The sequence below is a fragment of the Phalacrocorax aristotelis genome, chromosome 1 (genome assembly GCF_949628215.1).
Source record: "Phalacrocorax aristotelis chromosome 1, bGulAri2.1, whole genome shotgun sequence".
Lineage (NCBI taxonomy): Eukaryota > Metazoa > Chordata > Aves > Suliformes > Phalacrocoracidae > Phalacrocorax > Phalacrocorax aristotelis.
The window spans coordinates 102625520-102649232 of record NC_134276.1 but is presented as its reverse complement, the minus strand read 5'-3'; the positions used below and the strand labels follow the sequence as shown (position 1 = coordinate 102649232).

At 39.7% G+C, this 23713-nt stretch overlaps 1 protein-coding gene across 7 annotated transcripts in view; it reads left to right on the top strand.

Moving 5' to 3' along the window:
• Positions 1 to 23713, top strand: part of ITSN1 (intersectin 1) — a 147325-nt gene that overhangs the window by 120877 nt on the left and 2735 nt on the right. For 5 of the 7 annotated variants that reach the window (XM_075100803.1, XM_075100785.1, XM_075100794.1 and 2 more), the window contains 11 exons: positions 2608 to 2799; positions 13087 to 13208; positions 14112 to 14218; positions 15622 to 15805; positions 16264 to 16362; positions 17591 to 17758; positions 19391 to 19603; positions 20115 to 20236; positions 22394 to 22476; positions 22575 to 22658; positions 23093 to 23266. In XM_075100803.1, coding sequence (XP_074956904.1) covers positions 2608 to 2799; positions 13087 to 13208; positions 14112 to 14218; positions 15622 to 15805; positions 16264 to 16362; positions 17591 to 17758; positions 19391 to 19603; positions 20115 to 20236; positions 22394 to 22476; positions 22575 to 22658; positions 23093 to 23266 — 1548 coding nt within the window. Of the gene's footprint in view, positions 1 to 2607; positions 2800 to 3113; positions 4841 to 13086; positions 13209 to 14111; positions 14219 to 15621; positions 15806 to 16263; positions 16363 to 17590; positions 17759 to 19390; positions 19604 to 20114; positions 20237 to 22393; positions 22477 to 22574; positions 22659 to 23092; positions 23267 to 23713 lie in introns of those variants that run through there. The other 2 variants (XM_075100813.1, XM_075100840.1) reach the window with 2 other exon arrangements.

Sequence of the window (23713 nt, the reverse complement as noted above, 5' to 3'; positions counted from 1 at the left end):
ACTGTGTGGTTAATATAAGAGGTTAAGAGGTTGATGCTTGAGAAGCATCTTCATAGTGCAAGTATGTTAGTGGGGGAGGTTCACTATAGCAAAAGACATGGAAAGCCTGAAGAAAACCATTTACAAAGGTTGAAAAATGCCTAAGGAGGTGCATTATGAAAGGTCTGAGAGTGTGCCATTACTGTCTGAGTTTTGAAGGTAGGGGATCCATCAGAAACTACTATAATCAAAGCCTCTGTTTCTTTTGTCCTTTTCTTTTAATGTATATGCTGTCCATCTGCCATACTTTGATGCAAACTGCATGGCTTCAAAAACTTTTTAGTTCTGTTGCATGGGCACTTTTGCATTATACTTTGAGGTTTTCTTAATTTCTGACTGCTTTGTATGTGCTCCCTTCTAAACTTGTCACGAACATGTCCTTCCTGGTGTTGAGAAATGAAAAGAACTGTTACTGCTACTTGGAGCTAGTCAGGCAACCATTGTGCTTGTTTAAAGAAAGACAACATTATAGATTGTACTGATCGCGAGTGTTGCATAAGAACCTGGATTCCCTCTGCCATTGCAGTAGGGCTAGTATTAATCAATAGTCAGCCTTCTAAAAAGGAAACAAATGGCTAAAGAGCAGTGGAGCTCAGAGAAGATAGTCTATAGCTTACTTCTGCAGTTAGCAGTGGCTTTTGGAATTTAAAATAAGTGAAGAAATTCCTTGCTGGGACTACTATAAAAGCTTCCTATATAGGACTAAGGTATATTCTAAGCTTCGTGACCAAGTGTAAGAAAGATCAAGATGAGGTCATTGCTTTAGCTTCAATTGAGGAGTCCTCTCTCTTCAAGAATTCTCTTAAATTACCTTCCCAACTTAAAGGTGATTCTTGGGATCCCATTGGACTCTTTAGATATTCTGATGATACTCCTGGACAGCACCAAATTGCATAAAGTTCTTTGAAGTAAAAGAGAATTATCTGAGTGAAAAATTCTTGAAATAAATTAACTGTAGAATGGGTACCAATCTGTTAACATACATATTGTATTCAGCTACGGTCTAGCTTAAACTTTTTATCATTCTTAATGTTAGTAATAACCTGTAAACCTGTAACAAGAATGCTGTAAAACAGATTCACAGGTCTTCAAAGTGAAATGTGGACATCAATGGTGCTCACACGTTTGAACTTGTGTTAGCACAAAACTACCTAAAGCGGGTACACCATTTCTTTAGAAATGCTGGTTTGTCTCCAGTATGCCGAGAAAATGTACACTTTGGTTACCTGATGTGTTAGGTGTGACAAATGATACTGAGTGCCCATTTATTTTTATTTCTTTTTTTTTTTATCTTTTGTAAGTAACAAAGCTAAATATTGAGATCTATGCAGAGATCTTGTTAAATGTGTGTGTTTGCTTATGATGTCTGTGAACAGGTACAAAGTATTAACTAAAAGGAGTTAAATGATTTCGGAAATATAAATTCCAAAAAGAGAGAGGAGCTATCAAACAATTTCAAATACATTGCTGGCTGAGTACAAGAATGAAAACACAAGAAATTTTTAGGCTGAATATAATAGAACCTGACAGCAAGGCTAATTAGATGGAAGTCTTATGTCTTAAGGCAAAAATATCAGAAGCCCTGTGGCTTGGCATACAGAAAACATCAGAGAAATAGAGGAAATTATATATCTAAACAAACACTCCTGCTGCTTTAGAGAATGAAGAAAACTGCTCTGTCCTATCATGAACTGCTGTATCCTGAGAACAAGCCAGATTTGACGAGTTTCACAGTAAGGAGGTAGAAAATAGGCTGCTGGAAGCAGTCCTGTGGTGCCAGAAGGGCAGCCTAAATGACCTAGGATGCTTTTTATTTTTCTCATCCTTTCCAAGATCTGTGTGTTCCAAATGCCTCTGTGGTAATACAAGGGTATCACCATTGGCTTTCTCTTGAATTATAGAGCTTTGTTGAGCCTGCCCGGTGCTAATTAGAAAAGAGTGCCTTTTTCAGGCTTCAGGTAGTGGAGCTTAAAGTTTCCCAGTCTTTTCTCTCCATTGACCAGTTCTGTTGGAAAGGATAGTTTTCAGACCAGGTTGGTGAGGATGCAAAATTTTATAAATGTACAACGAATTTGATGCTTTTGTGGGCACAAAATATATATATAAAGTGAATGAGAAGTGTCAGTAGAAAGCTAACATCCTTGAAGTGTTTGACTTTTTGCTAAAATTTAAAATTTTTCCAATTGTCTCCTACTGTTTGAGTACTTCCAAACAAAAATATCTTAGGTACAGTTCCACGCAAGTTACGCTGTTCTCGGTTTGCACTGCTGTGCTCTACCCTCCCTAGTGTGATCCTGACCCCTCAGTAAGATGACTGAGAGCGCAATGCTGCTAGGAGACTCTTCATTATTTTTTTTAAATCACCTTGAGCCCATTTGTTGAGGGCTCAGCTAAGCACCAGTACAGGGGCACAGGAGAGAGGGGCAGAACAGCGGCAGGAGTGGTTTAGAGAAGCATAGTGTCTTGGAACTATGCTGTGACATCTGTAGTGTTTATAGTTGGTTTATGCATAGCTTAAGTTTTGCTGAATCATTACCAGTGCGATAGCCCTCTTCCTTTATCTTACAGTGTGCCAAGTGATTGGCATGTATGACTACACTGCACAGAATGACGATGAGCTAGCATTCAATAAAGGCCAGATTATAAACGTCCTTAACAAGGAAGACCCAGACTGGTGGAAAGGGGAGGTGAATGGACAAGTGGGTCTCTTTCCATCCAACTATGTGAAGCTGACAACAGACATGGACCCAAGCCAGCAATGTAAGTGACCCTCTCAGCTGCCGTGCTGTGATTATTTGTGTAGTACTTTAAGATGAAACATCCAGCATTGCTGTGATTCTGCTGTGGTTTGCAGAACTCAAAGCTTCACCACTGCTGCACTTGTCAAAGTCTCTTTGAAGACCTTCTGTAATGCAAACCTTATGTTTGTTTTATTTTTAGTTCCCATCCCCTTTGTAGCATGTGTACCCTTTATCATTTTTGCACCATGCTGTTTACATGCCTGACTCATTTTCCTAGCTTGAATTTGCTCATTGTTTTGTTTTGCTTATGTGTTGTTTTCCTCCTTTTTCTAGGAATCATATGTTGTCCATCCCCCACTCAGGCTTGAAAGTCCTCAAAGAGACCCACTATCCCATATCACTGCCCAGAGGGATGATGGGAGATGCAGCCTTGATCATGTGGCTTCCAGCATGATCATCTACTGCCTTCTGAGTAGAAGAACACACTGCAGAGCAGTTTACCTCATTTTACATTAGTTGCATGTAATCGCAATGTTTGAGTTAATTACCTACAGATATAGATGCAAAATTAAAATGAAACAAAAAAAAACCACACAAAAAAAATCAGAGGATAGTGGGTCCTTTTGTGGCTTTCATAGTTACCAAACTAATTTTTCCACCTTTGCACAGGTGCTTTCAGTAGTTTTAAAATTATTTTTAAGTATTTTAGCCTTCTAAAGGAAAAGTATAAATTAAATTTCTTCATTGCAATTTTGTTTGTGCAAAAAGACCCACTATCGAGGAATGCTGCATGTGCTATTAAAATTGTTCCAAATGTCCATAAATTTGAGACTTTATGTATATTTCTTTTTTATTGTTCACTTGTCCAGTGTTGTCAATATGTCTTTTTTTTTTCTTTTCTTTTTTTTTTAATATACAAAAGAACAGAAGGAGTTAAATCAGTTTAAGGAACTTTAAATGTGCCCAATTACAGATGAGGTATTTTGTTGTAGTTATTGTACTGTATCAGGTGTTCCTTGTTGAGTGTGTAATACATTGTGGAGAGAAGAAATTAACTTCCTTCCAATGCAAGAGGTATTAACCTTGCATAACATTGTTATCCCAGTTATGTTAATTTTATTTTGCACATTACTTGTAGCTGCATACAGTTAGAAAACACCCTGGTTTGTGTTTGTCTCAGATGTTCCGTTTTTTGCATTTTTGTACCAGAAATGAATAGAATGCTACATCTATGTGGGATTTGAGAATTAACTTCTTTATTTTCATCTTGGTTACATGAAGTTTGATTTCTCATTTTTACTTTCTTATGACTATGGAACAACACATTTTGAACACGTAATTTTCCTGACAAGAAAGAATGTATAGAAATATCTCCCTGCAATTAATTTCCAATGTTTACATTTTTTTAAACTAGACTGTGGAATTTATACAAATTAATATTAAATGGAGCTTACAGTCAAGTTTATGTAGTAGATGTGCTGTAGCTAAGCCATGTTTGTCTTTCCAGCATTAGTTACAAGCTCTTGATTAAACGCCTGGTGCTGTTGGTGCAGCAACCCTCTCTTCCCAATGCCTCAAGCACAATATAGCCGTTCTACTAATTACATTACCATTTAGTTATGTTCTGGTTTATGTATTTCATTTATTTCTAAATTTCATGCTGGCAGTGTTGTAGCGTTTCTAATCCTACCCCATCTCCCTCCTTCTGACCCGTCATGTGGTGCAAAGAACAAGTGAAGCTCCTTATTCAATTGCACTTCAGTATTTCATCAATATGAATGTAAATTATATAAATATATAAAACCCTGCAGCTTTAACAACTGTAATACAGCCTTTAAAGTTAGTTACATGTATAGATAATTAAATTCTTCATATAAAAGATAGACTAAAATGTGTTTGTTGTCTTGTTGCTGTGTACACAAAGAATTCACCAAGTGGCATTAGTGCATGTAACGAATTTGCCGCCAGAATAGCCTGAAGCCCACCTGTTTAATTTCAGAATGACACGTGTCTTGTTTCTTTGAATATTAACTCAATATAATTACTCAGATTGATCGTGATTGTCTGCAGCCTTTTGCACCTTTCTTTATTCAGTGCTTTCTGCGTGTTACAAATCAGTTGATATTTTTTGACACTATACTGGTAGATGAATTAAGAATACTTTGTTGGTTTACTATGGGTTTACATTGACTTAGGCTCTGTGTTTTATGCCAGAAGCTCTAGTCTTAAAAACATGCACAATTGCACAGATTTTCTTTCTTTTTAGGGTAGTATTTAACATGCACAAACTTTTCATTTACCTCTGTGCCATTAAAAAAAAAGGTTTCTTCTCCACCATAGCCACTTGTTGAAAATTATGCTGCCTGGTATGACAGAAATAGAACAGAACATAATAGTTGTAATTTTTAGTGCCCATTATTTTGCTTACTGAGAATGACTTGGCCAGATTTTACTCCACTATTACATGCCTTAAAATGTTATTTTAATGAAAGGGTATCTCTGTTTTCCCATAATGAGCTGTTGTGTTGAAAGATCTATAACTCGACTAAAAGCATTTGTCCTAAGGGACATATTGTTTTTTATGACTTCAGGCCAGAAACATACTTTCTCTACATATTCAAATACTGACAATACTTTGGATGTAGGGGATTCAGATGCTGCTTTTTTTTTTTTCTTTAATTCAAGTGAGAAGAAAAATAAAGCTGTTATGATAATCTGCAGGCTACATGTTTCCTAACATGCTTCTTAAAAATGCTGAGAGCGATGGCTCATAAAAGGTTCTTGGGGTCAGTTTTCTGCTGAAGTGAAAAGAACAGCCTGAAGTTGTCCCTCTGCAGACACACTCTCACATGTATGTTGTGCCAGGACTCCTCAGACAGAAGAGTACTGTGTCTTACTCAACAGAGCAACAGCTTTTATCAATCTATTGTTGAGAATAGTTAACTCACAAAAACCTCAGAACACATTTAAAATGTCCTAGACAAAAATATTCAAACCATTGTGGCTTATATCGACGTACGTTGTTGAAATACCTATAATGTTTATTTACTCAATTATTAAAGTTCTTAAGTGTACTACTATAGCTTGGCATGGTAGTGTTTAATCTTCCTCATAATCAGTTACTTCCCTTGAGTAGCAGGGAACAAGATATTGCGCTTCTTTCGTACCTGTCTGGATTTTTGTTTATATATATGAGAAAGGGAGTATGAATGCAATTCTTTAATAAGGAAAATGAATTATTTCCATCAAAGAAATAGTTTTTCAGGGTTGTGTCTCAGTCCAGTTTTGACCCTCTCTCCTCCTTCCTGGTTCATCTGAAAAGATCTTTAACCTCCTGAGGCACACGGTCCCCTCCCAAAGCTGCAGATCCAGACTGCAGCAAGCAAACCTATTTCCAAAAAACGCTTGCCTCCTGTGATGGAAATGTGCCCACACTCTTGTTTCTTCAGTCTTTGAATTTGTTCCTGCAAAGCCAACAAGCACTAGTCCCAGCCAAGGCTGAAACAAGATTTTCATAGACAAAACTAAGAAACCATTCAGATGATTTTTTTATTTTATTTGTATTTTAAGCCAACAAGAAGAGCAGTCTCGCAGTTGCCTAGCCAATTGAATGCAATCTTTATATTAATGTTCGTTTGCAGAGTACCTTTTTCCTTTGCACAGAAGCTCAGGAAAAGGAGCTGTCACTTGAGGGATGTAGAGGAGGCTGGATTTAGGGAGCACTCCAAGTGGTGGTGGGTTTTTTCTTCACAGTTTTTCTGTTTACCTTGAGAAGAATTTCCTCTGTATTCAGCTGCTGAGGAAGAATTTCCATGAGTGTTTTCTCAGGGGATTTTTCAATATCAGTTCCAATGCTTTAAATCTGTTGTCCAAGACAACTCAGAGTCTAGGATGCAGGTTTACTGAGAGTGCTGCACTTTATATTCAAAATCAGTTTTATTTAAATCTTAATTCTTCTGGAGCTTTAGCAGTGCCTCCTTTAGTCCCCATGAGTTCACTGAACACATTTTAAAATGGCCTATTACCATAACCTTCCTGCAAAGCAGCAAGGTAACTGCATGTTCTGGTTTTAAAGCAGTTCTTTTTAGTTCTTTGTGATTATTGAGTCCAGCTATATAACTTCTTGTTAAATAGCTCCTTATATGCAGTACCTCTTCTGATGACAATAAATGGCTTATTTTTAGTGTTTTTTCAGATATCTTCAGTAAGTCCAGGAACAATATAATGTAGCTCATACATTATTTGATCAGTTGAATTGCAAGCTAAGTGCATGCACACAGACAGCTGGGTAACAGCCTGCTGCTTAGCTAAATAGAGAGTGCTAAGGTGACCTTTCGATTCCAAACCCTGAAAGAATGTTTTCAGAAGGTTGTCCTGGATGCAGTTAAAAACGTAAATTGTTTACACAAAGACTTCATTTCCCTCATGTGGACTTTATGGGCTTTTGTGCTTGTTGTTTGATAGCTTGCAAAGGAGTACTTTACCATGAACAAGGATTCATTTTGAGGTATTGTCCACATGAGGAGAAATTGAGTTATCTTAGTTATGTAGCGTAACCTAGTAACATTATTAGTACGTGTAAACATAATTCCAATATACGCAACAAATTTCTGTAGCTTGTTGCAGCAAGGTACATAGCTGTTTCTTTTCCCTCCCCTTTCCATAGACCTTAATTTGGAAACGTCTTAAAAAAAAAACCAAAAAAACTAAGTACCACCCCGGTAGCCCTGTAGTGCTCCTCCTCAGCACAACAATTCAGATTGTGATGTCTGTGTAGAGCTGGAAACTGATTTGAATCAAACCTGTAACTTATATTAATCCTGTGGGACGCCACAGAATAAGAATTCACGTTTTAGAATCGTAGAATGTCCTGACTTGGGAGGGACCCACAAGGATCATCAAGTCCAGCTCCTGTCCCTGCATAAGACAGCCCCAAATTCACAACCTGTCTCTGAGGGCCTTATCCAAGTGCTTCTTGAATGTCATCAGGGTTGGCACCATGACTGCCTCCCTGGGGGCCTGTTCCAGTGCTCCACCACCCTCTGGGGGAAGAACCTTTTCCTCATATCCAACCTCAACCTCCCCTGGCACATCTCCCTGCCATTCCCTCGGGTCCTAAAGTTTAAGGTTTTATAACACGTTCAATCTTGTGGAATAATTTTATTTAAGCATTTCATGGAAAAGGTAGCTGTTAGTGTCTATAGGCAGCAAGAGGTTTATACTCAAGGTATCTGTCCTACAGCAAGTGGGCACAGAGCTTTTAGAAGGTGCTGGATTCCCTGTGGCCTTGTGCTACTCCCGGATCACAGGCTTTGGCTCCATTTTGTAGCATAGCACAAGTTTGTCACTTGTTCGTTCGTGCCCCACCTACCTTTTTGAGTCTGACCCCTCCGCAGCAGCTGGCCCTAGCAGCAAGACGAAAGCTCTGTGACGATACGCTGGTTAGCTCCTGACTTCAGCGTTTGGTCTGTCCAGGTACCAGCTTGTCCCCACAGAGTACTGACCTGATGCTGCCGGCTCAGCTGATACCCGCCAGTGTACAGCTGTGAACTGGTGCCAGTGCTAGCAGAGTGCTAGTCTGAACCAGGCTCAAATCAGTGTCGCAGAGAAAGGTTTTCTATTCCCTGGCCTAGATGGCTGAAACCAAATTAGTTTTCTCTGTCACACTCACACTGTCAAGTGCTGTTTTCTCTGCTGAATTGTTTCACGTGTTGGAGTAATTCTGGATCCAAATGAGTGTTAAAATAAATCTGGTTTCATTTCTTCACTTTTTTTTTCTGGGGGAAAACCTGAAGCTAGTGAAGATGATGGCTGGAGGTCTGCCCAAGAAAGTGAAAAAAAAAAACCCCAAACCCTGTATTTTAACTTTCAGAATGCTACATTTAGTTACCACATTTCTGACACCAATTGAAATATCTGTGCAGCATCTTTATTTTTGCCAAAGACTATATAAAATTGGACTGTGTTGTTCCTTCAGCCTGGATCTGTGGCTGATGCTCTTGAGTGATTTGCTCTTACTGTACAGTAAGTGGTCAGGGGCTCAAGAGAGGTCCTGGGTCATAATTCAGAGGTGAGATTTAAAGTGACCTGATGTGATATAAGCAAGTCCAGGAACGGGTTAACTCAGCTATTTTATATTTTTAGATGCATTCATGCCCTCCCATGTAGGACTTTGTTCTTCCCAAGCAGATCCTGGAAGGGGACTGGTAGACATGTTCTGTTTTCTTCTGAAAGGATTTAGTAGGTTTCCTTCCCAAATCTCCCACCTTTCCTCTTTGCTTCCTTCCCTTGATTGAATGCTAAAACATTATTTTTCACAGGAACTAAGATATTAACCTAAAATGCCTCAGAAAGATTTAGCTATTGCAAAATGAAGATGATGGTAGTGTATCACAAATGTACATTGTTGAGGAATACAAACCTTGCCGTTAACACTCAGGCATGTTCTACAATTAAAAAAAAAAATAATCAAAATCGTTATGAAAGATCCTTGAGTCTGTTGCTTGTCCTGTGTGGATTGGCAGTGGCAGTTCCTCCACCTGATAATAGCTGACTGGTGTGAACAGGAGGAGGAGGCACATGTGTCAGCGGTGATTGGCCTTGGCAAAAACAAAGTAATGCTTAATATTTTGCAAGTGGGACTTTCTAGACTTGTTTCTAGATCCTACGTCTGTACATCTTGGAGGGAAATGCTCTGCTCTGATGATAAAAGGATGTACTGGTCCAGTTCAGAAATTCTAAACATGCTGAAATAATTGGAAATAGCTGTGAAATGGGATTTTGCGTCATAGAACCTTCAGACAGAAAGATGTTTGATCACCAGACACTGTGCTGTCCTCAGCAAAAGCTTGAGATAGTCTCTCAGTGGAGGGTCCATCCCACAAGATATTTACAGGAGATTGGTGGTTGCATCTGAGGCTAGTGGATAAGCAGAGTGAATGGTGAAATGCTGTAATTTGAGTGAGGGAATGCTGTCATGGTGCCAGGAGTGCTATTTCTCCCTGCTTAAGGTTTTGGAGGAAAACTGGCATCATTTTTTACTGCTTCTGGTTCCCTCTGGTAGAACAGGTTCTTGTCTACTGTGATCTTGTCATTATGGACTCAGCCAGCATGAGGTTTACATGCAGTTGCATTGTTCAGAGAATCTCCCCAAATTAGAAGAAATCAGAAGTTGTGCCCAGGTATGTAGATTAGTGAGTCCCACAGCAGGACCTTCTTTCTGAAAAAGCAGCTTCTCTTGTGCATTGCTTTCAAGCTTAGTGGTTAGCTTGTAAAGACCCATATTTTCAGGGCTGACTCTGTAAAGAAAAGGAACAAGTATACTTCTTGGAATGATATTTGAAATTGTTTTTTACATCTCTAGAATCCCTTGGTCCTACAGGCCCCATGGTGATAGGAGGTTGAAGCACAGATTTCTAGTTACAGCGTTTGTATGTTGGTTCAGTAAGCGCAGACAGAGTAACCAGTCTGGTGACTGTGTGCAAATGCCTCTGCTTGGGGTCATACTGGTTATTCAGTTAAAAAGGGCAGAAATTTGCATATTCACCGTGCTGTGAACATACAGAGTTAGCTATTGTAATTTCCCTATTCTTTACTGAGTTTACTAGATTATTTGTAGCTCAGGATTCAAATTCGTCACTTTCCAGGTGGGATCCAACACTCTACTTTCTCAGAGCAGGAGAGAAAATATGAGAGAATGGGTCACTCAATAACTGAAGACAAAAGCCAGTGCCTGATTTTAAGTACCTGAATTGCTGTATGTTTGGGGGACTATCTGTGTGCTCTAAGTTAGAAACATTAACCAACTCTACCCTGAGGTAAGGTCCCGTACTTGACCTGCAGCAGAGCTTTCCCATCTGTTGGTGGAAACATCTGATATCAAGGGCGCTTTCTAGCCCCTAGCAGGAGTCTCTTTTAGTGAATTGAATTCATGAATTATATTATTACAGCTGCAAGTGGAATTTGGATGTTCATAAAAGTACTTTGCACAGTACTTTGGCATCCATGAAAAACTAGCTAGAGCCCTGTGGCCTGCCATTTCCCCTTGGAAAGGAACCCAGTTCTTCTTTGGCCTTTTTAATACAAAGACAAGAAAAACCTTAGTACTTGTTCACCTCATGAAGAAAATCTCTGATCAGAAAAGTGTCTCCTGCATGTTCTGCTCAGATTGAAGCAGGCTATTCTCCCAAATATTTCGTAGACCATTTGTTGAAGTTCAGAGTAGACCATTTACATCCCATTTGGCTGGCTGTCAAGCTAGCTGCTAAAATATATTATGATTCATAATGTTAAATGCTTCCTCTAAAAAGTTGGTGGTTGGAAACCACACTTCAAACCAAGGTCATCAGCATCTTTGAAGAGTAAACTTCCCCAGTCTCTAGAGGAAAATAAACACTTTGTTCACTTTTAATGAAGCTGACAGTGCATGGGGAGATCTAATTCTGTTTATTAGACCTTCTGATTTACATGATAACTAAGAATATGCTCTGAAAGCAGCCATTTATTAAACAGAAATTAAATTTTTGGCTCTTGAAATGTGCCTAGTGCTTTGATTATTTTGGCATAAAATTGATAATTCTCAAAACATACTTTGTATTTCAAGCAAAGTTTCAATTGCGTCTTCTAAAGGACTGCGATGTACTGTATCTCAAAGGAGCATTATCAGTATGCTTATGCTTCCAATCTAATCTGTTGTCAGCTTCTTAATCATAGAGGAAACTACCTTGACTGTATCGACTTCTTTTTTTTTTTTAATTTTTATGTCAAATCTGTCATGATCTTTTCAGGAGCACAGGTTAGTTGAAGCAGGAGTTGAAGATAGTCCATGAAAAAATTCATGATGATACATGTGGACCTTGCTAGTGGCGTAGTGCAGCATCAGCTCCTGAACTACATTCAGGAAGCTAAAAATGCAGTAAATACTATCTAAGTATTAACTGTATATGCAAAGAACTGAAAGAGTTGTCCAGGTTATGATGTGATTAGGAGTGTTTGTGAACATCTGATCTAAAAATCCCTGCCAGATCTTAGTAGGTTGGGCTAATTGTTGATGCTTGTGAACAATGTAAAAATAGGCCTTGACCATTTTAAACCCCATGAAGGTCTCCGTGAATATTTTTCAGTCAGAACTTTTTCCAAAAGGAAAGTCTGTTCTATGGGGAATATACTGAATTTGCCCATACTTCACTGAGTGTTCTTGGAAAAAATTAAACTGAGGAATTTTCATTGTGTAGAAATAATTGTAAATAGTGCATTTTTAAAGCAAAATGTTTTCAACCTGTTTGAAAACACCTTTGCTTTTTAAAATGCATTTTATTTTATACAGGAAAGTAATAAGAGTAGTGTTAAAAGTGAAACTGGAAGAAAACATTCTGCTTGACAGTCTCAGAAGAATTTAATTAAGCTCAGCTGAAAAACACTGGCTTACAGAAAAAAAATGTAATGAAACTTTCTGTTCTAATTCTGAATAAAAAATAAAATTTGAGATTCTAGAATTTATACAAAAATTAAGGCATCTACACAGGATAAACACAAGGGAGGTGGTTTGCAAAAACTGAAGGACAAAACTGATGGAAGATGAGTTCTTAGTTAGAAACTTCACATGCTTTTTGGCCTATAAATTAGTGAAATCAGTGGAGCGATCTCCACTGACCTTGATGTGTTCTGGCTCAAGTCCTTCAAAAATTTAGAAGCCATTTTTAATTGAAGTGTGAAGAATTAAATAAGCTCTGCAGGACCTTCTTGATTAGGATGCCTACTTCGACTAGAAGGATGAGGGCTAACCTTGAATTTAGTTTACAAATAAGCTGAAATTCCAAAGTATCCATCAGAGCATTAAGGCCACTGTAGCGTTTTCCTAATTCTGTTCCCTTTTAGGATATCTCTGTATTTTCTCTGCCAGTAACACCAGAGGAAGTCTCTGCCCCTTTTTTATTAACAGCGAACCATCTGGGGATTTGTTTTACCGTGTTGCTCCTGTTGAATGACACCACTAAAGGAGACAGTGAACTTCGGAGTGAGGTTGGAAATGGGCAGGTAGCAGTGAGGAGGACTTTTAAGCTTTGCCACGAGAGAAAGGTTGTCACTTAGAAATGGCCTTGATTCCAAAAAAAAGGTGTTAAATACAGTGTTTTGGGTCTCAAAGAGATGAAGCATTGTTAGTGTTGCGCTGTTAGGTGTGAATAATGATTAAGTGAACTGAACAGGTAGTAGTTACTGTTCATTAAGCCTTACTTGAAGTGCTACAGATCTGAATCAATTTGCAAGCAACTGTAAGTAAAATCTAGGATCCTTTTGTGTTTTCCAGGGTGTGCAGACTTGCATCTTCTGGATATGTTGACACCTACTGAAAGAAAAAGGCAGGGATACATCCATGAGCTCATTGTCACAGAAGAGAACTATGTAAATGATCTGCAGTTGGTCACAGAGGTAAGATGGCTCAGCAGCTTTAGGATCAGGTTTTAATCACTCGTCTTTTTAAAGTAAATCAATAATTTCGCTGTGCAAACTCATATCACTGCTGTGTTTGACTTCCTAGGGATGATCTGTATTAAATTTTCTTCCATCCATCTATCTGTCTGTCTATATCTATAGATTCATGCAGGCATGTATGGGTGCAGGTGCAACTGATGTTAAGCCCTTGTGTTACCATCACCAAAACACTGATGTTTAAAGTATCATTCTAGTAAACCCTTTTTCCTCCTGATTTTGAGTATTTATTTCTCATGTATAAGTTCTTAATACTTGAAATGCTTAATGTACCAGTTTCCACATTCACAGTGACACTCAGTTATCACTTACTGTGATTTTCTTTCAATGTTATGAGGTGCATCACTTACGTAGAGAAAAAGGGAATTAATACAGGCAACTGATTTAGACAGTTCTCTTGACAGAGAGGGAAAGCCCTTTTTTGAAAAAGAGGTCAAGATATGCAAACCTGAGACACTATGAGCTAAATCTGAACTTCCATAGAAGAGTTGAAAGTAAAATGTACTTTAAGTTGTATCATCAAAGTAATCCTGGGATGTTTTGCAGGAGACCTCTGACTAAAATTCCCAAGTTTCAAACCGATTATCCAGGTCATAATTAACACCACCAACACAAATTTAGAGTATTCTCTTTTAAAGCCACATACCGCTCACAAATGTATTATCAGGGAGCACTATGGATCTTGAGGGCACAGCGCATGTTTGAAGTCTGTTCCACTGAGTGTCAAGTGCTACTCTGATGTGAAGTTTTCTCCAGACTAAGGAAATGAGCATCATCAGTCTTAGTCACTTCGGTTATACTTACTGTATACTTTCTAAATTGCTTAATTTTCTGAATCTGTAGATCTTCCAGAAACCACTACTGGAATCTGAGCTGCTAACAGAAAAAGAAGTTGCTATGATTTTTGTTAATTGGAAGGAGCTGATTATGTGCAATATAAAACTACTGAAGTAAGTTTTTTTCCCGTACTTAGCAATAACAAAATCATGGGCCTCTCCCCCTGCTTCTCCTTTTAGCTGCATGAAAATATTTGCCGCTTATGCAGGTAGTAACTAAAAGGACCATGCGTTTTTCCTTGTTGGAAAAGGCAAATTATTAACAATGTTTGCTATGACTTGTTCTTGAGAAAAATCCAGCAGTTCTTTGCTGAGTAAGTATTTGTACTTACTTTGCTCTTTGTGTACATGTGCTCCAGAAGGCAAGGTCAACCTCTCCTGAAGAGTAGTGCTTGCCAAGGCTACCCACAGTCCTGTCGCAGACTTTTACTTCCTCCATGACAGCCCATACCAAGTTCCAGTCCTGTTATCCGTGAACGCAAAACAAAGCACAACAACCTATGCCTCCCTTATTCTGCTTTAGCTGATGCATTGCTTTAGTTACTGTAGGCTTATTAGCACCTCAACAAGTTTTGTGAGAAGCAATGCCAACAAAACCTGGCTTCCTATGGATTTGCATCCAGTGTACCCTGCACCCTTCCTTCCAAAGTCTCCAACTACCTCAACCCCAACTCTCTACCGTGAAACTCCACTCAGTGCAAGTACCCTTATTTCTCCCTTCATTCTCTGTGGCCTCTGATGGATCCAGTCTTCCTACGTGCATCCTTCTCACCCATCCCTACTGCTTCAGCAAGATGCAGTAAATGCTGTGGCTGGTTTGGCAGCACGTGCATGCAGGCTGCTCATATGGTCATTGCCAGAGAAACTGAGTAAGGACTGAGTTAAACCTGCATTTTTATAAGGAAGAGGATTAATAAAGTTCCTTTTTTCGCTACTGAGCTGCTAATTTTCATTGACCTTACATGGATTTTATAATCATTTAGGTTGGAAAAGACCCTTAAGATCATCAAGTCCATAACTTCAAGATACCTCCTTTTTTGTAACATGTATTTGAAAATGGCCAACAAGTTGAAAAGTTAAGACAGTGATAGGACAAATGCAGGCAGCTCAATGACAGCAAACCTCCTTTCCTTAGGAAAGAAGGCTAAAAACTAGAAGTAGCTTTGAGCTTAAAGTAGTGGTAAGGTCTTTATCCCTCATTCATGAGCATATCCGTTACTCTCTAAACTAACAGAAAAGGAAATTACATTCCTTTTTATATTGTGTCTGATCTGGCATTACATTAAGTTAATGTCAAACAACAGATTGGTTACCACAAGAGGGAAAAATGTTGGCTGAGGGTGCAGTCTTGATTATTGTATTCTTAAAATATGCAATAAATCTTGTGGCTGATCTATTTATTATTCAGGGGTCTCTTTATTTCAATAATGAATAAGAATCAAACCTTTTATTTCATAAATAAGGAATCATTCTTGAGTGGTCTGCTTATAAAACACACATGACCTCTTTATGTTTAGGGCTTTGCGTGTGCGTAAGAAGATGTCTGGAGAGAAGATGCCAGTGAAAATGATTGGTGACATACTGACAGCTCAGCTGCCACACATGCAGCCTTACATTCGGTTCTGTAGCTGCCAGCTCAATGGGGCTGCGCTCATCCAGCAGAAGACAGATGAAGTCCCTGAGTTCAAGGAGTTTGTTAAAGTAAGAAAAGAAGCAATCGCCATGACTTTTGTACACCATAAATTTAGTTCATCATTTCGCTAATTTGCAAAACATAGTGTCAAATAGTTCGCCGCCTTGGGCTAGAATGAAGAATCTTCAGACCTAAGCACTAATTGAAGGAGTACATGTTTTCATTGAAGGCACATGGTTTTTCAAACAACTATAGAGCCATAAAATGCTTCATTTAATAATGGTTTTGCTGTAAAATGCTGGGACAGTAAGGAGAGGCCCTTCTCTTGTACAGGCAAGGCAGGTGAAGAACATGTTGTAAAAGGTACGAGAAATTCTGTTGCACTGATATAAGTTGTGATCTAAGAACAGATTTTGCTGAGGCATGGTGTTCAGTTGTTGCCTTAGCTTTTTCTTTCTTGGAGGAGCTCATTTTGCAGGGTTTTAAACAAATTGACTAACACCACTTTACCTCTCTAATGTTTCAGAGGTTAGCAATGGATCCTCGCTGTAAAGGAATGCCACTATCAAGTTTTCTACTAAAGCCTATGCAACGGGTAACAAGATACCCACTAATAATTAAAAATGTACGTTCTTTTGCAAAAATGATGATTTTGATGCTGCTTTGCTTATAGCTTAATTACAGGGTAGTTGCCCTGTTTGCGTCAAGCTTTATCACTGTTAAATATCTGATGTGCTAGGGAACATGGGGTATCCTTTTATATTTGATAACACTAGAGCAAATCATAGAATGGTTTAGGTTGGAAGGGACCTTTAAAGGCCATCTAGTCCAGCCCCCCTGCAGTGAGCAGGGACATCTTCAACTAGATCAGGTTGCTCAGAGCCCCATCCAACCTGACCTTGAATGTTTCCAGAGATGGGGCATCTACCACCTCTCTGGGCAACCTGTGCCAGTGTTTCACCACCCTCATAGTAAAAAATATTTCCTTATATCCAGTCTAAATCTTCCCTCCTTTAGTTTAAAACCATTACCCCATGTCCTGTCACAACAGGCCTTGCTAAAAAGATTGTCCCATCTTTCCTATAGTCCCCTTTTAAGTACTGAAAGGCTGCAATAAAATCTCTGCAGAGCCTTCTCTTCTCCAGGCAGAACAACCCCAACTCTCACAGCCTGGTAACTCATTTGGCTTCAGTGAAATGACTCTGGATTTCCATTAGAAACAGAGGTGAAACTTGCACACAACCAGAAGGCTGTAAATGCTGAATGAAAACTTTAAAATTCAGATAACAGCAGTAATGAGTCAATCTTATGCTCATCTTTGCTGTTTTCCACAGTGTCATTCCCTCCCCATAGTCTCATAAATGACATTCAGCATGCAAGGGTGAATGCGGAATTGTTGCAAGTTACCTTACCGTGCAGTTTACATTGCTGGATGACTTACAACCCTTTCCTAACTTTCCTTTGTTGCCTAACACTTACCATCCTGAATAATGTTATTGAACTTGGCCCAAGGCTTTCACAGGAAAGCATTATAAATTGGGTGTTGGCATTTAAGAGATTCCTTAAATAGTCAAGGATATATTTCTGTATATGGCTGGAATTTGCATGCTTATGTCAAAAGAGTGAGCAGTGTACTGATGCAAAGGCTCTGCAGACAGGCATTCACTTCGGCTGTTCACAGACTGTGAGTTTGTCTCCTATTTTTCATGTTTGTCAAAGAGGAGAAGACATTTGAAACATACTGGCTGGCTCTGATGGAAATAAAGAAATAAAACAGAAGTGTAGGGCTGACAATATAAATACATTTTAACTGCAGATAACAGAAAAGGCTAATGTATTTTATTTATCTGTAGATAATAGAAAACACTCCTGAAAACCACCCAGACCACAGTCACTTGAAGCATGCTCTTGAGAAAGCAGAAGAATTATGTTCTCAAGTAAATGAAGGAGTGCGGGAGAAGGAAAATTCAGATAGGCTGGAGTGGATCCAGGCTCATGTTCAGTGTGAAGGCCTGTCGGAGGTAAAAAAAAAAGTTCTATCTAGAGTAATGCAATGTGAGCGTACTTCTCCACCGGTCGGAAAGAAACCATGGCTCACTTACAGCACTGCATCAGGGGACAAACAGTGTTATTAATCAAGTCATATAATCTCCAGTCCTTTGTTTTCATCTTTCTTTGGCTTCCTTTCACTCTTGCATGTAATCCTTTTTGCTGCTCATGTTATTGCCTTCTATATGATAAATGCTGCTTTTGTTGCCTGCCTCTGGACTAGTGCCAAGTTCAATGCTGCAGTTTTCAACCACAACTTTCCAGTTTCATAACTCTTTATAATAGAGTGGTTATTATACTTCTGTATCTCATCCTGAAGCTCTACCTGACCATCCTGGAGTGCTTTAATTACAGAAAATATTTTTTTCTGATAAAACTTTGTGTGCATTTTGGAAACTCAAGAATACTGATCGAGTCTCTCTCAAGACTTTATAGAGAGAATCACTGCCTACCATCGCATATTGTTTTTTAAGGTAACACGCTAAGTCTCTTTACTGAAACTATAAAGAAAATTATTGTGTCAGTATGTCCTGCAAAAGGATGGAGGATATTTTGATGGCCTCCCTATTATTGATGACGATAATGGAGGCAGACAGATCACAACTTGATTTTCAATGAATGCATTGAGTTTTCATTTCTATAAGATTTTTTTTAAAAAAAGGCACTGCTTAGTTTATAAACGAGAAGACATTGAATTTCATCTTATGAAGTCTAACTGTTTCAGAAAGACAGGTATAACAATTTCAGAAGCGTCAAAGTCACATTCAGCTGTCTTATAGCTACTGCCTGAAGGTAGATGGCTGCTTTTATCTTCTGTACATGATGTCTGGCCCTAGAACACCAAAAATATTACCTGAAAGTCCAACTGGCTGCTTGCTGACATGGTAAAACCAGTAGGAGCCCTGTATTAGTGCCAGGGAGTGGTCTGGCCTTCCCTCAGTTTTCTGACTGAGGTGTTTCTAGTCTGTAGAAGGAGCCACTCCAGATCTAGCTGTCTGGCCCACTAGCATGGCAAGAACTGTACCACCACCTAGTGAAAATAAACCTGAAAATGACACTTTAGGAAAATGCAAGCCTCTACTCATCTGGTAACAAGCTACAGTTGAGTCTTAAATCCTGCCAGTTCCAGCCCCTGGTCAGCAGCTGTGGGTACACAAAGGCAGGGTATCTGGAATTCCTGTGGTGCATTAAACAGGTGAAATTCAAACACAATTCAGAAATCCAGGCCTTGTTAAGAAAGCTCAGCGTTTGGAGAGGCCATTTGCTACTACTGCTAATCCAGGACAAGTTGTCAGCTCAGTTCCACCCAGAGATGCATGCGCGTGGCAGAGGAACTCGGAAGGAGACACAAACGCTTTTGGCTTTTCTCTGTCTGTCCAGGCCATGCCCCGTGCAACTGATGGGCTGCCTTAAAGTTAATTTTCATGTAGCATTTCTGTGACTTGCACTGCTTGCCATGCACAAGACAGAGACATTGCTCATCATCCCTGTGACACAAATTAAAACCACTGTCGGGACTCAAAACTGTATTTGATCTCTTTCAGGGGAACCTCGATTGTTATACTTTATACAGTGCGTTGTTCTTCTTCTTCTACTTTTCGCAGCAACTCGTATTTAATTCTGTTACAAACTGCTTGGGACCACGCAAGTTTCTGCACAGTGGGAAACTCTATAAAGCCAAGAGTAACAAGGAACTGTATGGCTTTCTGTTCAACGATTTCCTCCTCCTGACTCAGATCATAAAACCTCTTGGCTCTTCTGGCACAGACAAGGTCTTCAGCCCCAAGTCTAATCTGCAATACAAAATGTACAAAACTGTAAGTACCGCTCTTAAATGGCAACTAATATGGTCTTACACTAACATGCATATAGCAGGCAGCAGCTCCTGTACTGAATAGAAGAGGTTTGAAAGCTTTGATGTACACTGGGGATTGCAGGGACTGATGGTGAGAAAGCTGGTTGTTTGCTTTAGCGAGATAAGAAAAGATGCTTTTGAAGTTTTGCGAAAACAACCTCTTCAACAGGTCACGTTTATCAGGGAGTGATGGGGAGAGTAGTGCTTGCTGCTCTTTGTGGGAAAGGAGAGATTGCTGTGCTTCGTGAGGCTGCTTGCCCACTTCACAAGAAGTGTTCCCAGACTCTGGAGGCACCTGTATCTTTGATAATAAGAAAATTTTTTAAAATTACCTACCTGAAGAAAGATGGGAGGATGGCAGAAGGGGGAAGATGCTGCAGGCACAAGATAAATCTGTTGTAAATTGCTCTGTGTTGAATACATCTGTTCAGATATTGTGCGGTAGAACTCTAGCTTTGCCTAATGTTTTACAGCCAATTTTTCTAAATGAGGTACTAGTAAAATTACCCACAGACCCTTCTGGAGATGAGCCCATCTTCCATATCTCCCACATTGATAGAGTCTATACACTCCGGGCTGAAAGCATTAATGAAAGGTAAGTACCTGCACAGGCCATGCTAGTACTGAATTTGAAAAGTCTTGTGCAAATGTATATGATGTACACATGCATAGCAGTCTCCAAGCAGGTTATCTACAAGATTGGAGAATTCCTTCTGCTTGAGAATACGGTGATGCTCAATATATGAAAAGGAGGGAGAAATAATGATGTTTCCTGAATTCCAATAAGACCAACAGTGAAACGGCTAGGAGAACTGATATATAGGCCATATTTCACAGTATTTTATGTTAGCATAAGGAAGCCAAAAGATGCAATCCTATCTTCTTCTGTTAACATCTGTTTGTTTGTGCCAGGGCAAGCATTTGTATGGCTGTTTGTTGAATGAGATTGAGGAACAGGTCAGAATTAGAATTTGAAGCAAAAACCTACCAAACTGAACCCAGTTAGTTTTAGGCTGGTTCAGTTCAGACTGAAACCGTCAAAGGAAGAGCAACCTCAAAGCCTCAGCTGGTGATTTTTGTCTCTGGCAAGCTTATGGAGACAGGATTACACTGACTTACTGAAAGCCTATACTTTCTCTACACAAATGTAAGCTCTTGAAAGAGTTAAAAATGAAAGCTGAAAGTGCAGCAAACCCCTCCCCCATAGTATAGACATTGTGTTATGCCAGCTTGCAAATATACGGCCCCTAAAACTTCTGATGCATAAAAATGTATAAAACATCTTTTTTTCCCTGCCTGCATGACCGTGTTATTCATTGTTATTTATACATATAGCTTTTCTTGCAAAAGGTCATACTTTTATGGATCCCATTTGTCCTTTGGGGTGCTGTCTGTCCCTCTATGCCACAGAATGAGTGAGCATCACCCTTAGTGATGAAAATTGACACAGCCTTTTCAACTAAGGATCTGTTGAGCAAATCAGACCATAGGAATAATCATCTGTTTTGTATCAGAGCACCCACAGCAGTAGTCACAAACACCTAAACTCTGCCTCTGCAATTACATTCATCCTACCTAGCTTGAGGAATTTCAGCAAGATGCGTAGGCATGCTGCACTGAACAACCAGTGGAGGTGCCTGCCTCTCTCCATTCACTATAGAGAGAACCCATAGGAACTGCTACCTGAATTTGGGTGCTCTCGTCAAATGCCTTTACTTATACAGGATACAGCTTTTGACTTTCTTCTATGCCAGAATTGCATACTAAATGAATGCAGCACTTTAGGTGAGATACCTCCAGATTTTCATGGTTCAATTGCTTTTAGCTAAGAGCAACAGAAGTAAAACATGAGCATCAATGAGTGTTTAATTTGCCCATTTAATCTGAAAGGACCTTTATGATCAAAGGTTTGGTATACTTCTGAAGCTGCCATTTACCATTTAGGGCTGAGCTGGAAGACAGGATTGTCCATAAGTGTTTTGTTTTCTTGAACAGCTCTCTGTGCAGAATACAGGTGAGTGTTCAGACACAAATCCAGGCCAGTGTAAGTAGCTGCAATGCCCTGTAGAGCAGGAGCCCTTCATTTCGGGATCAGAAATGGATCCACAACTTCTAGATTCTCTCTTTTTGCCTTGACTCAGGTCTCAGGCTCCTTTGTATGTCACAGCAATTCTTCTAAACCCTTGAGGTCCCTCGATACCCCTTCTTCCACACTTTCTTTGTCAGTCTTTCCACTCAGTCTCTTAAGTATGAAATGATTTCCAAGAGGGCCTATAGGGAACCATGATGATTCATCATCTGCGTACTCCCTGAGTTATGCTTCGTGTGTCCTGAGGCTCAGAAGGATTTTGGTATGAAACCTCAGGGGTCAAGAAAAGCAGCCACCTCTGCAACATAGCTGTCTTGTATCTACTGGCTACAAGAAGTTAGTTTATTACAATAAAGCAAAAGGCTTGGTGAAAGCAAACCTCTTACCTATACCTTTTGGTTTCTCGCTAAATCCCTCCTGCTTGTGATTTTCTTGAGCCTTTGTTGTGTGGTGGGATTTGCTAGCTTGGGATGGTAACATTTCTGCAGGTACTGTAAATTCCAGTAAGTTCTCTTCCAGGCAGACAGCTCCAGTGTAGCAGAGCCTGTGATGGGGCCAGAGCCTTGGTTGGGAAGGAGGGACAGCTTTACTTTTGTCTGCTGTGTTCCAGGGGGAGAAAATGGAAATGGTATTTTGCAACTTTATTTTCCTTTCGTTCTGAAGGACTGCCTGGGTTCAGAAGATCAAAGCTGCTTCAGAACTTTACATAGAGACTGAAAAGAAGAAGAGGGAAAAGGCCTACTTAGGTACAGTGTGGGATGCGGGGGTCTAGCTTTTGCGGAAAAGTTCATGGGCAGGAAAATACATTAACGACTTTTCTCTCTCCTCTTGTGTTTCACCACAGTTCGCTCGCAAAGAGCAACAGGCATTGGGAGGTTGATGGTGAATATTGTTGAAGGCATTGAACTAAAACCATGCAGGTCTCATGGTAAGTGCCTTGGGTTTTTCATAATACATTCTATGAAGAAGAGATTCCTATCTGTCAGACTAACTTTGAAGGAGGTTCTGTCCAAGACATAGTTTTGTTTAATGAAGCAGTTTTAATTAACTTAAAATATGCGGAAGTGATTTTGTGCAGTCAGTAGTAGTCATGCAGTTGTCCTGCATTAAGCATTTGTTTCAGACGAACTTAGTTTCCACCACGTAAGCCATATCATAAGGGATCACAAGCCACAAAGTCCTGAAATGAAGAGCAGAAGGTGCTCAGTGCCTTGCAGAACTGTGTCCCTGTTCATTATAATGGCAGTGAGGCCACAGTCTTTCCTCCATCTGTTGGGTGTAGGGGTATAAAAGGATATTTAGGAGGAAGATCACACACCTAAAAATGAAATTACTCTTTTCTCTTTGTTTCCATCTTCCTAGGAAAGAGTAACCCGTACTGCGAGGTGACGATGGGCTCTCAGTGCCACATTACCAAGACGATACAGGACACCCTCAATCCAAAGTGGAACTCCAACTGCCAGTTCTTTATCAAAGACCTTGAGCAGGACGTGCTCTGCATTACAGTGTTCGAGAGGGACCAGTTCTCCCCAGATGGTACGTAGGGGGCTGCTGCCCTTCCAAGAGTATTTTCAAATCTCCTGTTTTAAAGAGGTGCATGCCTGCTGAGGTGAATCAGAGAATGGTTTGGGATGGAAGGGACCTTGAAAGACCATCCAGTTCCAACCCCGGTATTGAACCCTTTGCATATTGGGAGCCTACTCAGCCTTGCTCCCCGGTGGAGTCATGCTGGTATCAGAGCAAAAAGAATCAAGTGCTCTGGTTTTTTGGGGGCTTCCTTTCTTGTGCAACTTGATAACAAGTAAAGTTTGGTTTGCAATTCTGCTATCTTTAAAAGACTCTGGATGCTGTTTGCAAATGGGTAGATTAATGCAGGAGGAAGAGAAATGTCTTCAAGTTCCTGTAATATGCAATAACAGTGGCAGAAGTGAACCCAGGATGCCTAACCCATTCTTATTTCATAACCTGGGATAGACATATAGA